The 12461-nt window shown below is 39.7% G+C and overlaps 1 protein-coding gene across 3 annotated transcripts in view; it reads right to left on the reverse strand.

The window, feature by feature from the left end:
• The window catches only part of Catsperb (catsper channel auxiliary subunit beta), a 143110-nt gene that overhangs the window by 87079 nt on the left and 43570 nt on the right, over window positions 1-12461 (reverse strand). For all 3 annotated transcript variants that reach the window (XR_013106641.1, XM_076921394.1, XM_076921395.1), the window contains one exon: window positions 5956-6105. Coding sequence is in view for 2 of the 3 variants with exons in the window: in XM_076921394.1 (XP_076777509.1) it covers window positions 5956-6105 (150 nt within the window). In the remaining variant the exon portion in view is untranslated. The remainder of the gene's footprint in view (window positions 1-5955; window positions 6106-12461) is intronic.

The following is a 12461-nucleotide window of genomic DNA, read 5'->3' on the forward strand; positions in this document are numbered from 1 at the left end:
CTTTTTGAAACTTCCATATTTGTGAGTTTCCACATTTAAGCCTGCGATCTTTACTCAGTGCACACATATCAATAACCTCAACCTGACTCAGTTTTATTCATCATTATCCCACACACTTAAAATCCATTCCCACACATATCCCTCAAACTTCTCCTTGAGTGAATTAGTTCTCTGATAGTATAGCACACATCTTCATGAACTACATTTTCTATCTACTTTCTAGGCGCCTGCATAACTAGAACTCTGGTTACAGGTCAAGAGGCAACTCTTGTGGGCTCTGAGGGATATTAGTATTGTCTTATCTGACATATCCTTCAGGGAAATTTACTGCTGACTTACCAGAAAATAAAGAAAACATTTTCTCACTTGTAGTTGGATAGGGCAATATTTCAGAGGTTGAAGCAGGAATATATCTTTTGGTGAAGGTGAAGAGACTACTTCCTCAGATGTGATAAACCCTCATGAACCTGAGGGTTCAAAGTTCCCAGCCTCACTAGGATACTCTCACACACCTCAATCCCAAGATACAGGATTTCATTCTTTACCAATAAAGCCCTTAATGTAATCGCCAACACCCACCAAGGCTGTGTATCTGTGTTACCAACAAGTCCAAAGGGGTTACTTCCTGCTGCTCACTTGGTCCAACCAGCATAATGTCATCAATATAGTGACCCAATGTGATATGTTGTGGGAGAAATAAACAGTCAGGATCCATTCTAAGTTATGAAACAGGGATGAAGAATTCATAGAGTTGTATTTTCGTTCTAATTCTGTCAATCTTACAGTGAGGGCTTTGGTTTGATTTTCTGCAACTGGAGTTCCATGATTCCTGGAGAGAAGATCCTCTTCTTGGGTAAACTTAGACACCTTTTAACTCTTTATGTACATTTGGAGATGGTCAACTTTATGTTGAGTTCATTTTTGTCTTTCACTGTATTCTGAGATGCTATAAATTGTTTGATATTATCACCAAGTCCTTCTTTTCCTTTGTCAGTTTATAAAGAGGTTCTTAGAACAGCCATCCAACAACATTTTTTTCTTTTTTCTTTTTTCTTTTTTCTTTTTTTTTTTAAATTGTCAAAACACTTAAAACAATCACTAAATCCCTTGCCTCTTATAATCAGCAAAGCATTAGTCTTGATAAGTCTGTAATATAGTTCACACCACCAGATTTTGGTACTCTCTAAGTATCTAGGAGAGCCTTTAGTAACTATAGCTGTCAGTAAATTCAAAAGTCCATTCCAGATAATTAAAAATTTTCATTCTTATTTTTTTCATTTTTCATCCTTATATTTCAATTGCTCTAAAACTACTTCTGGTTTATATAATACTAATGCAAAAATATATTAGACTGGGTTCTCTAGAGAAATAAAACATATATAAATTCAATATATATTAATTACATGGGACTTATAAGTGGTATTTGCAGACTATGGTCTAGCTATTCTACCAATGACTATTTACAAATGGAAAGACCAAGAATCCAGTAGTTGGTAATTCCTTAGGTCTGGATGCCTCAGCTCATCTTCAGTGTGTACCAGAATCCTTAAGAGGTAGGTGTGAGACAGTGGAGCACACCAGGAAACTTGGTAGGTGAGTGGGTTCAGAGTCTCCAGCACCTGGGCACCCACCTGAGATGGTAGGCACCTCCCTGCTCCCTGTCAGATTCCTGGCCTGGAATACTTCCTACATATGGAGCCGTGACCTATGGTCATGTAACTCCAGGACAGAGTTCTCCATGCTAATGAGGTATCTAGAGACCCTGAGGGTTTAGCCAATAAGCTTCCCTTCCCAGACATTCCTTACTGCAAAAAACATAATCTCTGGCCCACTCTGAGAAGTTGGTATGCATCTATTTTTCACGACGAACACTAGATAAACAGTAGGGATAAATAGTCTCTTCTATCAAAACCACTGCCCTCAGTGGAGCATGGAGAAGGCCTTTGCCTACACAGCTGTAGACGAAGTCTCCCATAGAATGCCTTTCTGCACTTCCTACAGCTGCTGCTAAGCTAAAGACAATCACAAAGGAGCTAATCTGGAGTTTCTCATTTGCCCAGCCCCAAGTTCGTCTTAGTTCTCGGCCTGTGGGCCAACCATTCTGTTCCCAACTCTTCTTGACTCGTCAGTGTCTGGATGTCCAGGAATTTGGAAACACCTGGTCCCATTTCTGGGAGTCAGGGAACCCCAGCTTCGACCTCTCACATTTTAAAGTGCCTTTCCCCACCCCTCTAAGTGGTGGTTGGTGCCTCCCTAAAGTCCAGCATCAGACAGCAGTGGTCCTGGGTAAAGGCAGTCAAGAGCACTCCTCCTCTTTTGCTTCCAAGTGGTCTATCCCACACTCCAGTGACTGGGCGGAACGTGGACCCACAGGTAGGGTCTAATGCCAGTGAAGGAATAGACTTATCAATGACAGCAAGAACAAGCAGGCAAAGAGCAAATGCTTCATTTTTACATGTCTTTTATTAAGGCAGCCACCAAAGGGTGTGGCCTAGATTAAAGGTGGTTCTTCCCTACTCAAATGATCTAGACAATAAATGGGTCATGCTGTATCCAATGAAAGGAAAATTCCCTGTGGGAATACCCATCTACTTGAGTTTTAATTAACTGCATATATAGTCAAGTTGACAACCACGAATAGCCATCAAAGAACATGAGCTTTCCTTTCCTCACTTTGCATCACACTCTCACTTTCCAAGACATTGGGAGGATGAAGAAGGTTCAGGCAACCCCATAACGTTTCATGAAGCACCTCACTGCCTCCTGTGACTATCGAGTGTTTCTCATGGTAGAACATGTAGTGCTGAGCCTGGCTGCCCTACTGAGGTGCATAGGGTGTTGGTTCGGGTAGAGGGATAAAGAGAAAGAGCTACCAATGGAACAAGGAGGGAAATAAGCTGAGTTTTCATCTGTGTTGACATAGTTTCTAGTATAAGAAAAACAGAGGGAGGCATGACAACATGATAATGATTAAACTAATTCAGCAGAAGACAGTTACACTTAGAGGTATTCAACAGACTCTAAGACATTAGGTGAGGAAATCATACTAAGACTTTTTCTATTGCCACTTTAAATACATTGATTAAATTTATTACTATATTACAAGGTACTCTAGGGAATTTGTGTGTGTGTGTGTGTGTGTGTGTGTGTGTGTGTGTGTGTGTGTGTGTGTGTGTATGGTTTGTTCTCAATCTTATCTCACAGTTTGATGATTCATTTACTGTTAAAGATGCTTAATTTTGACTGTATTCAGACACAGAAGGAGAAATTATTGCTTGGATTGATGGCATGAATCTTGTACATTCCAGTACATGACAAGTAGACATGGATCTTTTTAAGTCTGAAGCCAGCCTGGTCTGCATAGTGAGCTCCAGGATAGCTGCTTCAGCCAGCTACCCACTAATATCCTGTCACAAAACAACAACAAAGAAAGCAAAAGGTTTTACTGAAGTGACCTACATTTCTTGGGTTGCAGCTGCTAGTGTTTTGGCTTTTCTTCATTCTTTTACCCCATAGGTATTATTATTATTATTATTATTATTATTATTATTATTATTATTATTATTCTACAACCTCTTCCTTAATTTTCTTGGTGCGTTTTTTTCTTCATAGCAATTATATAGTGTCTTTGTTGCAGAACACAGGTAGTAAAAAGAGAATGAATGTTGGGAGCTTTTGATCTAGCATTCTTACATTCTTTGTTTATGAAGATGTTAGACAGTAAATGGAGGGAAACCATCTTCTTTAGAGAGATTGAAAATATCCTCTACTAATTCTCTTGGGCCACAACTGACAAAGTAAGAGTATCTATCAGTCTAATAAAGTGCTCTCTTGCTCTCTCTCTCTCTCTCTCTCTCTCTCTCTCTCTCTCTCTCCCTCCCTCCCTCCCTCCCTCTCTCCCTCTCTCCCTCTCTCTCTCCCTCCCTCTCTCCCTCTCTCCCTCTCTCTCTCTCTCCCTCCCTCTCTCCCTCTCTCCCTCTCTCTCCCTCTCTCCCTCTCTCTCCCTCTCTCTCCCTCTCTCTCCCTCTCTCTCCCTTCCTCCTCCACTCTCTTTCTCTCCTTCCCCATATCCTCAATCTGATATTACTTAGATTAGCATCCACATAGCATCCCTAAAGAAACTTACACATTCTGTCTTCAGATCTCCTTGGTTCATAACATGAATGACCCTTACTCAATAGCAGCCACACTCTGCACTGGGTCAAGACACCTTTCTTCAGTAGAAAGCCTTGTCATTCTGACAGTGTTCTCTTTCACTCTTCACCTGAACATCAGTAGCAACTTTTGCATTATGTACTTCTCATAGGAAGTGGGAAATTTGCATTCATTGTCTACTTTGATGAGTCTCTGAAAACTGGTGGCTGGGAAGGAGATATTCAGCTTCATCTCTATACAGCCAAGACCAAACCCTACTTTGAAGTTGAGACTTGAACCTTCATACCTAGGCCTCAAGAAGGGAGAAACCAGAGGCTGACTTAATGATTGATCATTCCTATGTAGTGAAGCCTACAATCTGTAAATTACAAGCTTTGGAGGAATTCCAGGCTGACATACATACCCATGTCCTGGGAGAGCATGTAATGCATTGCTATGGGACAGAACTTCCTGCGCTTAAGAATTGCCTAGATTTTACTCCCGATACCTCTTTGTTTGGTGTTCACCTTCATCCTTTGTAACATCCTTGACAGTACCCTGATACTGTTAAAGTGGAGAAGTAGAGAAGGAGAAATTCCCCTGATTTCTTTGAACAGACTAAAAAAGTACTGAATTTAAGAAGGGACTCAGGATCCTTTGATTTATAGCAGCCAGGTTAGAAGTACAGGCTACAGCCTGGGACTTGTTACTGGAATCTAAAATAGGAGACAGTGCTGTTTTAACTTGTGACTATTGATGGTGACTCTATCTTCTATGGCCAAAGGTGAATTAAATCTCAGGATGTCCACTTCGCCACTTCAGTAAACAGAAAAATTGCCCAGTGTTGGGAAATCCATACATTTGATGCTAAAAATATTATAAATGAGAGTTTAGAGAAAAATAGCTATTTTTACTGCATATTTCACTAGATATTTAACAATAGGTTAAAAATACCTTTTAAATAAATAGATGACTAAATAGTGTCTCTAGAATAACTATACTGATTTATACATGACATAATCAAAGATAGACTAGAAGCAATTTAAAAAATCTTTGTGTGGAGAGCTCTTGGTACTGCTTCAAGGGAATTGGCAACAATACTTGACATTAGGCTAAGACAAAGAAATAGGCTCAAGGAAAATTACAGCTGAGGAATGTATTCCTTATATCTTGATCATCCTAATAAGTCCCTGGATACAGTGATCATAGGACTTTTGTTTATGCCTTGTTTGTTTCTTGACCAAGAACAAACCCAATTTTTGCATATACTTTTTAGAGTTGTATAAAAGCAGCTTGGGAAAAAAAATACACTTGCTTCAGTGCTTGCTGGAGTCATGATATAGTGTTGTCTAATTGTCTTTTTTCTTTCATCTTCAATCCCTCTCTAGAGATGTCGTTGACTGACTGAGTGGGCTTGGTCATCTCTGGGAATATTCAACAAACTTAGAGAGCTGAGGACAACTCAGTCAGGACAGCTTCCTATTGATTGACTGATGGGTTTGCTTTGTTGGTTTTTGAAGAAGGGTTTAAAAGAAGGGGTTCAAGTTATCCTTAAACTTAGTCACTTTGCCTCAGACTGCCAAGTAGCTAGGATTATAAGCATATGCCACCATGCCCAGTTATAAATCACCATTCACATAGCAAAGGTTACAACAGAGCAGTATCTCTCCTAGCACAGCACACTGGCATGTAGAAGAGGCAGAGTGAAAAATGATACATTTTACTCTCTGCTTGTAATCGGTGTGTAATTCCACTTAAAACCACCCTTAATGACTACAAAACACTGGTTACTACTAACATTCAATTAGAAGGTAAGCTTACCATTAGATGATGGCTTCATAATTAAGCCCATTAAAGCCACATCATTGGCACAGGGGCTCCTTGTCACTTTGATGTCTTGCACCTCTGGATATAATTTTTTGAACTCCATCTCACTAAGTACAGTTCCAAGATTCCATTGAAGAATAGGCTCTGCGGATGGCAAATTTAGGCATTTAAATCAAAGCAGTATTCTTGAAACTGAAACACCAGTCCCCCTTTAAAAAGGGTGAGAGGTTAGAAAAACTATGTAATGGAAATATTTGATTGTCCCAAAGGTGTAGGCAACACAGTAGAAGCTGGAGAGATGTTTCAGCACTTAGGAACAATGGCTGCACTTTCAGGTGACCTGTGTTTGATTCCCAGCACACAGAGCAGCGCAGTATTTTTTGAAGCTCCAGTTCCAAGAAATCCAGTGCTCTTTTCCAGTCTCCCAGGGTACCAGTCACCACACCTGATGGACAAACATGTGTACAGGCCAAACACCCATGAACATATGACTTTACACATAATCAGTTAGAAACTGGTAAATGTTTATTATGCAAAGGAAAAAGAATAAAATCCCCTTAATAATTCTGTGGCAAAGTCACAACAGCTGAAGAATGTTTAGAACAGGAGATATTGTTTTACCCATATATGGCAAAATATATGGTCACATGGTCTGTGCTTGGAACACAACAGCTGGAACACAGAACAGGAATATTGATAATTTAGGGACCAGTGTCTGCTTCAAAATCAAACATGTCTGTTTGCTTCTTTTTCCAATTCTATCAAAACAGTAGTAGATAAATTAAAAAGAAGAATAAACCTAGAATATAAGCAGATGTTATCATCAGTGGCTAAAGTCTCTTGGAAATAGGTAGACACTGGGAGTGGATTAACAGAAAAAAGCAAGCCAATGTTAGACTCTTCAGCCAATCAAAGGATGCATATCAGCTCACATAGTCAGGGTCTTTCCTATGGCAAAGCATATTTTCCAGGATCTGGTGTTTTGTTGTTTTTATTTTTTTAATTACTCTGCTTTGCTTTTGCTAAATTCTAACTCAGAAGTTTCTGCTTTTCACCATATCTGTTCTTTCCTCCCTGAGAAGCATTCCATGCAATTTGAGAAGAAGTGGGGCTCTCTCTGGACCTCAGTGCAGCTGAGTGTCACTGGAACTCAAGAGTCATAATGTGTTCTTCCTCAACAGGCTGGAGTAGGTAAGGCTCCCCTTTGACAGATAACTGTTACAGTTTTAAAACTTAGAAATCCTACATGGATATGAAAAAGGTTGAAGTTAAGCCAAATTTAACATATATAAAATCAGTTTATTTTTCCTTCTGGTGAAAAGGAACACTGAAAACATTTTAAACAAACTAAGATATTTAAAAACTCCAGAAGAATAAAAAATTTTCTTCTTTTGAAAAAAAAAAAAATAAGAGACAAAGCAACAGAAATGTACAAATATAGCCCAGGGAGACTTGAAAGAATACTGCTGTGTGATTTTAAAGCAGTCAAAGCACTTCTAACAACAGAGACACCAATAATCAGTTCTTAGTTGTTTGTATTCTACAACATAGTTCTATCCCCTCAAACTGTCATAGTCATCTGCAGACACCAACACCGTAGGAAGGTGCACTCTTCCCCTGACTTTGCATAAAGGAAGACATGCAGTTGTATTTCTGTCTTTTGGGAGGTATTATTCAGTCTAGCTACAGCCTGGACGGGGGGAAAGCAATGTCAGCTACAAGAATTCAACAGCAGAAGTTGCTTAAGACTTCTGAGGAGCTTGAGGCAAAGAACTGAGTTAAGCATCAGACGCTGTATTTTAAATAGTCTTCCAAGGACTGGAGTAACTGTTAGTTACCTAAGCTGCAGGTGTGCTGAGAACTGATGTGGAAAGTTGATCTGACTGACAGAGGGCAAGAGCAGCACTGACACTTGTTGGCATTCACTACCTTTCAACTGCAGGGGAACTGACTTGCTATGGTAAAGACCATTCCTGAAGGTCTCCTTTTTGTCCATCCTAGTTAGGGTTTTATTGCTGTGAAGAGACAATATGAGTATAGTAACACTTATAAAGGAAAACATTGAATTGGGTCTGGCTTATACTTTCAGAGATATAGTTGATTATCATCATGGGGCAAGCATGGTGGCCTGCAGGCAGACATGGTGCTGAGGAGCCCAGAGTTCTTTGTCTTGACTGAAGGCAGCAGGGAGTGAGTGTGTCACTGGGTGGAGCTTGTGCATATATAAGACCTCAGAGCCTGCCTCCACATTGACACACTTCCTCCAACAAGGCCACACCTATGCCAACATTGCCACACCTCCCAATAGTGCCATTCCCTGTGAGCCAAGCATTCAAACACAGGCGTCTGTGAGGCCATTCCTATTCTAACACAGTAATCCTTCAACTGCCATGTGCACAGTTTCCACTCCTGGGGCCCTTCAGTTGTTCTGGTTATAAAAACAACTCTGTTTCTGGAAAATGAAAACAAAACAGGAAAACTAAAGAGTGCTTCAGGTTTGATGACTGCTAAGGTAAGAGAGAGAGAGAGAGAGAGAGAGAGAGAGAGAGAGAGAGAGAGAGAAAGGAGAAGTGGCCAATGTGAAGGTCACTGTTGACCTGTGATTAAAAAGCAGTTTATGTGCAGGAGACAGAATTTAATGCATGACTTGTCTGTTAGATAGGAGGCAGTAAGAGGATTGTTATGCATCCCTTTGTGTTCAGTATCGAGAAAAGAATTAGAACCATGCCCTTGCCTTTTCCTTGGCTCTCCCCTTTGTTCCCTCATATCTCTAACTCACAGTAACCGGTACTGCTCTACTTGATAGCTTCATAGCATTGGAGGAGTCATCCTTGGTCCTCCTAGTTCCTCCAGCCCCGGTCATCAGGAATCCCATCTGCTCTCCTTTACAAAGTGTGATCTTTGCGCTGCTATTGCTCAACTCCTGTACTCCATGCTCTACAGCCTGAGGATTACAGAGACCTCTTGGTTGTAATGATGCAACAGCCACCAGTTATGGCCTTTCTTCCATTCCTGCCATCTTTCCCCAGAGTCAGGTTCCTGGCTGACAAGCACCCAATACTGGGACCTTTTCTAAACATAACTCAGAATGTGCTTGTGTTTAGAAAGTACTCAATGTGCTCAATGCATGCAGTTTTGTTATAGCTGGTAAAATCCCACATCGTCTCCACAATCCCTGCCAGCCTTTACAAACTCAGAACACACCAATCATGCCATCATTTTCTGTGCTTCAGCAAGGAGTGGAGGGACTCTGGCTCTGGCAAGCAAGCAAGCTTGGTGTTGGCAGGCTTTGCCCTTCTTCCCCATTTCCTTTGCTTTGTTAAAAATCATTAGATTGCATCCCTAAAGCAGCCACCAAGATTTACTCCCTTATTGGTCACTTTCTCCTCCTAAATTCTAGGTATTACAGCTTCAAAGTCCAGACCCCCCCCCCCTTGGTTTACCTAAGGAACATGCTCAGTGAAAATCTGCAACTCCATCACAGCCCATTGTAGCACAGACCTCCCTTTCTGCTCTACTTTGAGATTACACCGCCAGGTCGTAGAATGCTGTTGATTTAGGTCATGATGCAGCCACTTAAACTTTTCTTCCTACATTAATAAAGGTTGTCTCTGTGAAACCAGGTATTTGGGTGTGGTTTCTGCTTAGTGTGGGGTCTAGTAGGGAACCCCCCCCAATGTGCAACAATTTCCCAGGAAGAGTTCTTTCAGCTCAAACAGACCAATCCTATTTCTGAAATTGTTATAATATTTCTAATGCCTCAGCAACTGTAATCATGAAAATTTATGCAGTGTACCTCAATATGTGAGATTTCAGAGTTTCTAATATTTGAAATGACATTTATATTGGCATTTTAAGGCTTAAAATTAGCATAAGTTACCCAAGTATTAAAATCCCAAAGCCAGTACTACAATTTCCATTGAATAAATGCCTTTTCTTAATTTTTAGAAACCATGAACAAAGTTAACTGGTACAATATTTTGTCAATTTACTTTTAGACATATTTTTTAAGGCTTGGGGAATCAAACCCAGGGCCTCACACATGAAGTAAAGCCTTCAACCACTGCACTACATGTACCCTTAGTGGCAAGTGTTTGCATTTTGTTTAAGCAAATAAAACAATACAGATACTATTTAAAATTTGTCAGCTTCTTTCCATAGTCCCATGCCAAATCTATAATCAAATACACAAAATACATGAGTGTGTGTGTGTGTGTGTTTGTTGTATGTTTGTGTGAATATCAAGGCCAAAAGGCAACTTCGATGTCACTCCTTAAGCACTGTCTACCTGTCCTGTTAGATAGAGCTTTTCATAAGCCTGGGGTTCTTGATAGCCTAAGTTGGCCTGCTAGTGAGTCCTAGGAATCCACCTCAGTGCTAGAATTAAAACTCTATTTGACAACAGCCGAAGTTTTTAGGTTTGTTCTAGGAATCCGATTCAGATCCTCATACTTGAAAAACACTTGAATATTTGAACTGTTTACTCCGCCCCCGGTCCATGTTATTACATGTTATGTTTTTACTACTCTTTACACATACATGAAGAATTCAGAGCACTGCTTTGTATAATTTTTGAAGTTTAATTATGGTATTTTTCTAATTGTTAAAGATCAATTAACAAGTGTGTGTGTGTGTGTGTGTGTGTGTGTGCTCGCGTGTGTGTTTCTTGTATATACAAATTTGTACCACATGATGCCTGGTGCCCTCAGAAGCCAAAATATAGTATCAGATGCCCCTAGAACTGAAGTTGAGGTAGTTATTGGCTACCATTTCTGTTCTGCGAACCAAACTTTGGTCCTCTTCAAAAGCAACAATTGCTCTTAGCTTCTGAGCCATCTCTCCAGCCCTTCTTTTAGAAAAAAATTTCACTTTCTTATATTGTAGACTCCAAGAAGGAGGAGCTTCAGGAGGCAAGTGAGCTTCTTGGAGATGGTTCACTGTTTTGCTCAGCTGTGATGGGTATACCTTGAAGAGGCACAGCCCCAGGGCCTTCATCTGAAGATTGCTTCTTGCTGCTGCTGTGCCTTCTCCTGTTTGTAAATTACTGTATTTCTCATCTATCTAGCATGGTGTGATGGGGAATGGGGAGACCCTCACTTCTTATAATTTGGTGAGATTGTACATCTTATTGGAAAATTGTCCTGCAAATCAATATGAAGGTGGACTTTCTTAAAATAATATTATTTAGATGAACTAATGATTTTACAGCATTCCTGACTCGACTTGAATATTTTTAGAATGTTAGGGTATTTGATACAAAATTTAGAAAGATGGCTTAAGTTGTTCTGCCAGAAAGATCTAATAAAATGGGAATCTAGAATAGAATGCCCCTCCTTGTAGAATATTCAGGGCCACATAGGTGAGGAAAGAGTATCATGAGCTTTATTTCCTTGCAAGTACATAATTGTATTTGGAAGAGAATAATCGGCCTCGTAAAAAAGTTAATGATTAAAGAAAACTTTTTATTCAAGGTTTGACTGAGTTCCAGAATCTTGTGGTCTAGGGATGTGACCACAGGTTTCACTGTGCACCATGAAAACACAGGGTTATGAATAAACAATAAATCATTATATTATAAGAATAGAGAATAGATGATTACCCAGTTTAACTGAAGAAGAGTTCAAATAATAAAACATAAGACAGATATTGATCTCTTTCTTGCTAGATACAAATTGTCATCAGCTAAGTATAGGAAAAAAAAAAAGCTGCTATGGACCAGCTTGCTTAGATTTTGTTAATCAATGACAAAGAATTATTGCTTTGGATGAACTCGTGCAAAGAAAGTTAGATGGAAAACATTTAGTTAGGTTTGAGATTTAAAAGCAGAATCTATAACCAAAGATCCTGTTTTAATTTCATCTTGTGTAATGATTTCAATCTGTTTTTGAAGAATATGTTTTTTGTGGTCATTGATTTTAAACAATATGTAATTTCTGGCTATGAGGTTATCTTTTTCTTACATACAGAACTTTGTCTTAGATGGTATTAAAAGGCTAAGAGAAAAAAAGTAAAGTTGTTGGAACTTGCTCATAGGGGTTTTGCTCCATCTATCCAATATTTCTGTCTATCTGTGTCTTTCCGTCTGTATATACGTATGTACAGTATGTATCGGTATATATATGACATTGTTGGAGCTTGTTTTGTTTCATCCACTCAGTGTGTGTGTCTGTGTTTGCATGTGTGTGAGTGTATGTATGCATGTGTGTTTGTGTGTGTGCGTTTGTGTGTGTGTCCACGTGTATATATTCTCCTTTTCTCTTTTCCTTCTCATCACACTTTAACGAGTTTACTGTGTTCAGAGAGTTTCTTTCGAGTCACAGAGAGAGCTGGCCCCAGAGACTCAAGGTTTATTTGTTCTTAGAATAGTCTGGTGAGTGTTGAATCACTTACTGCAGACTCAACTCTCTACAGTTTTCCTGACCTGTAAATCTGGCCTTTGGCACTTGTATTCACATGAGAATGATGTGTATCTATGTGTAGAGGCAGTGTGGGCATGTGCA

Source organism: Arvicanthis niloticus, chromosome 23 (genome assembly GCF_011762505.2).
Source record: "Arvicanthis niloticus isolate mArvNil1 chromosome 23, mArvNil1.pat.X, whole genome shotgun sequence".
NCBI lineage: Eukaryota > Metazoa > Chordata > Mammalia > Rodentia > Muridae > Arvicanthis > Arvicanthis niloticus.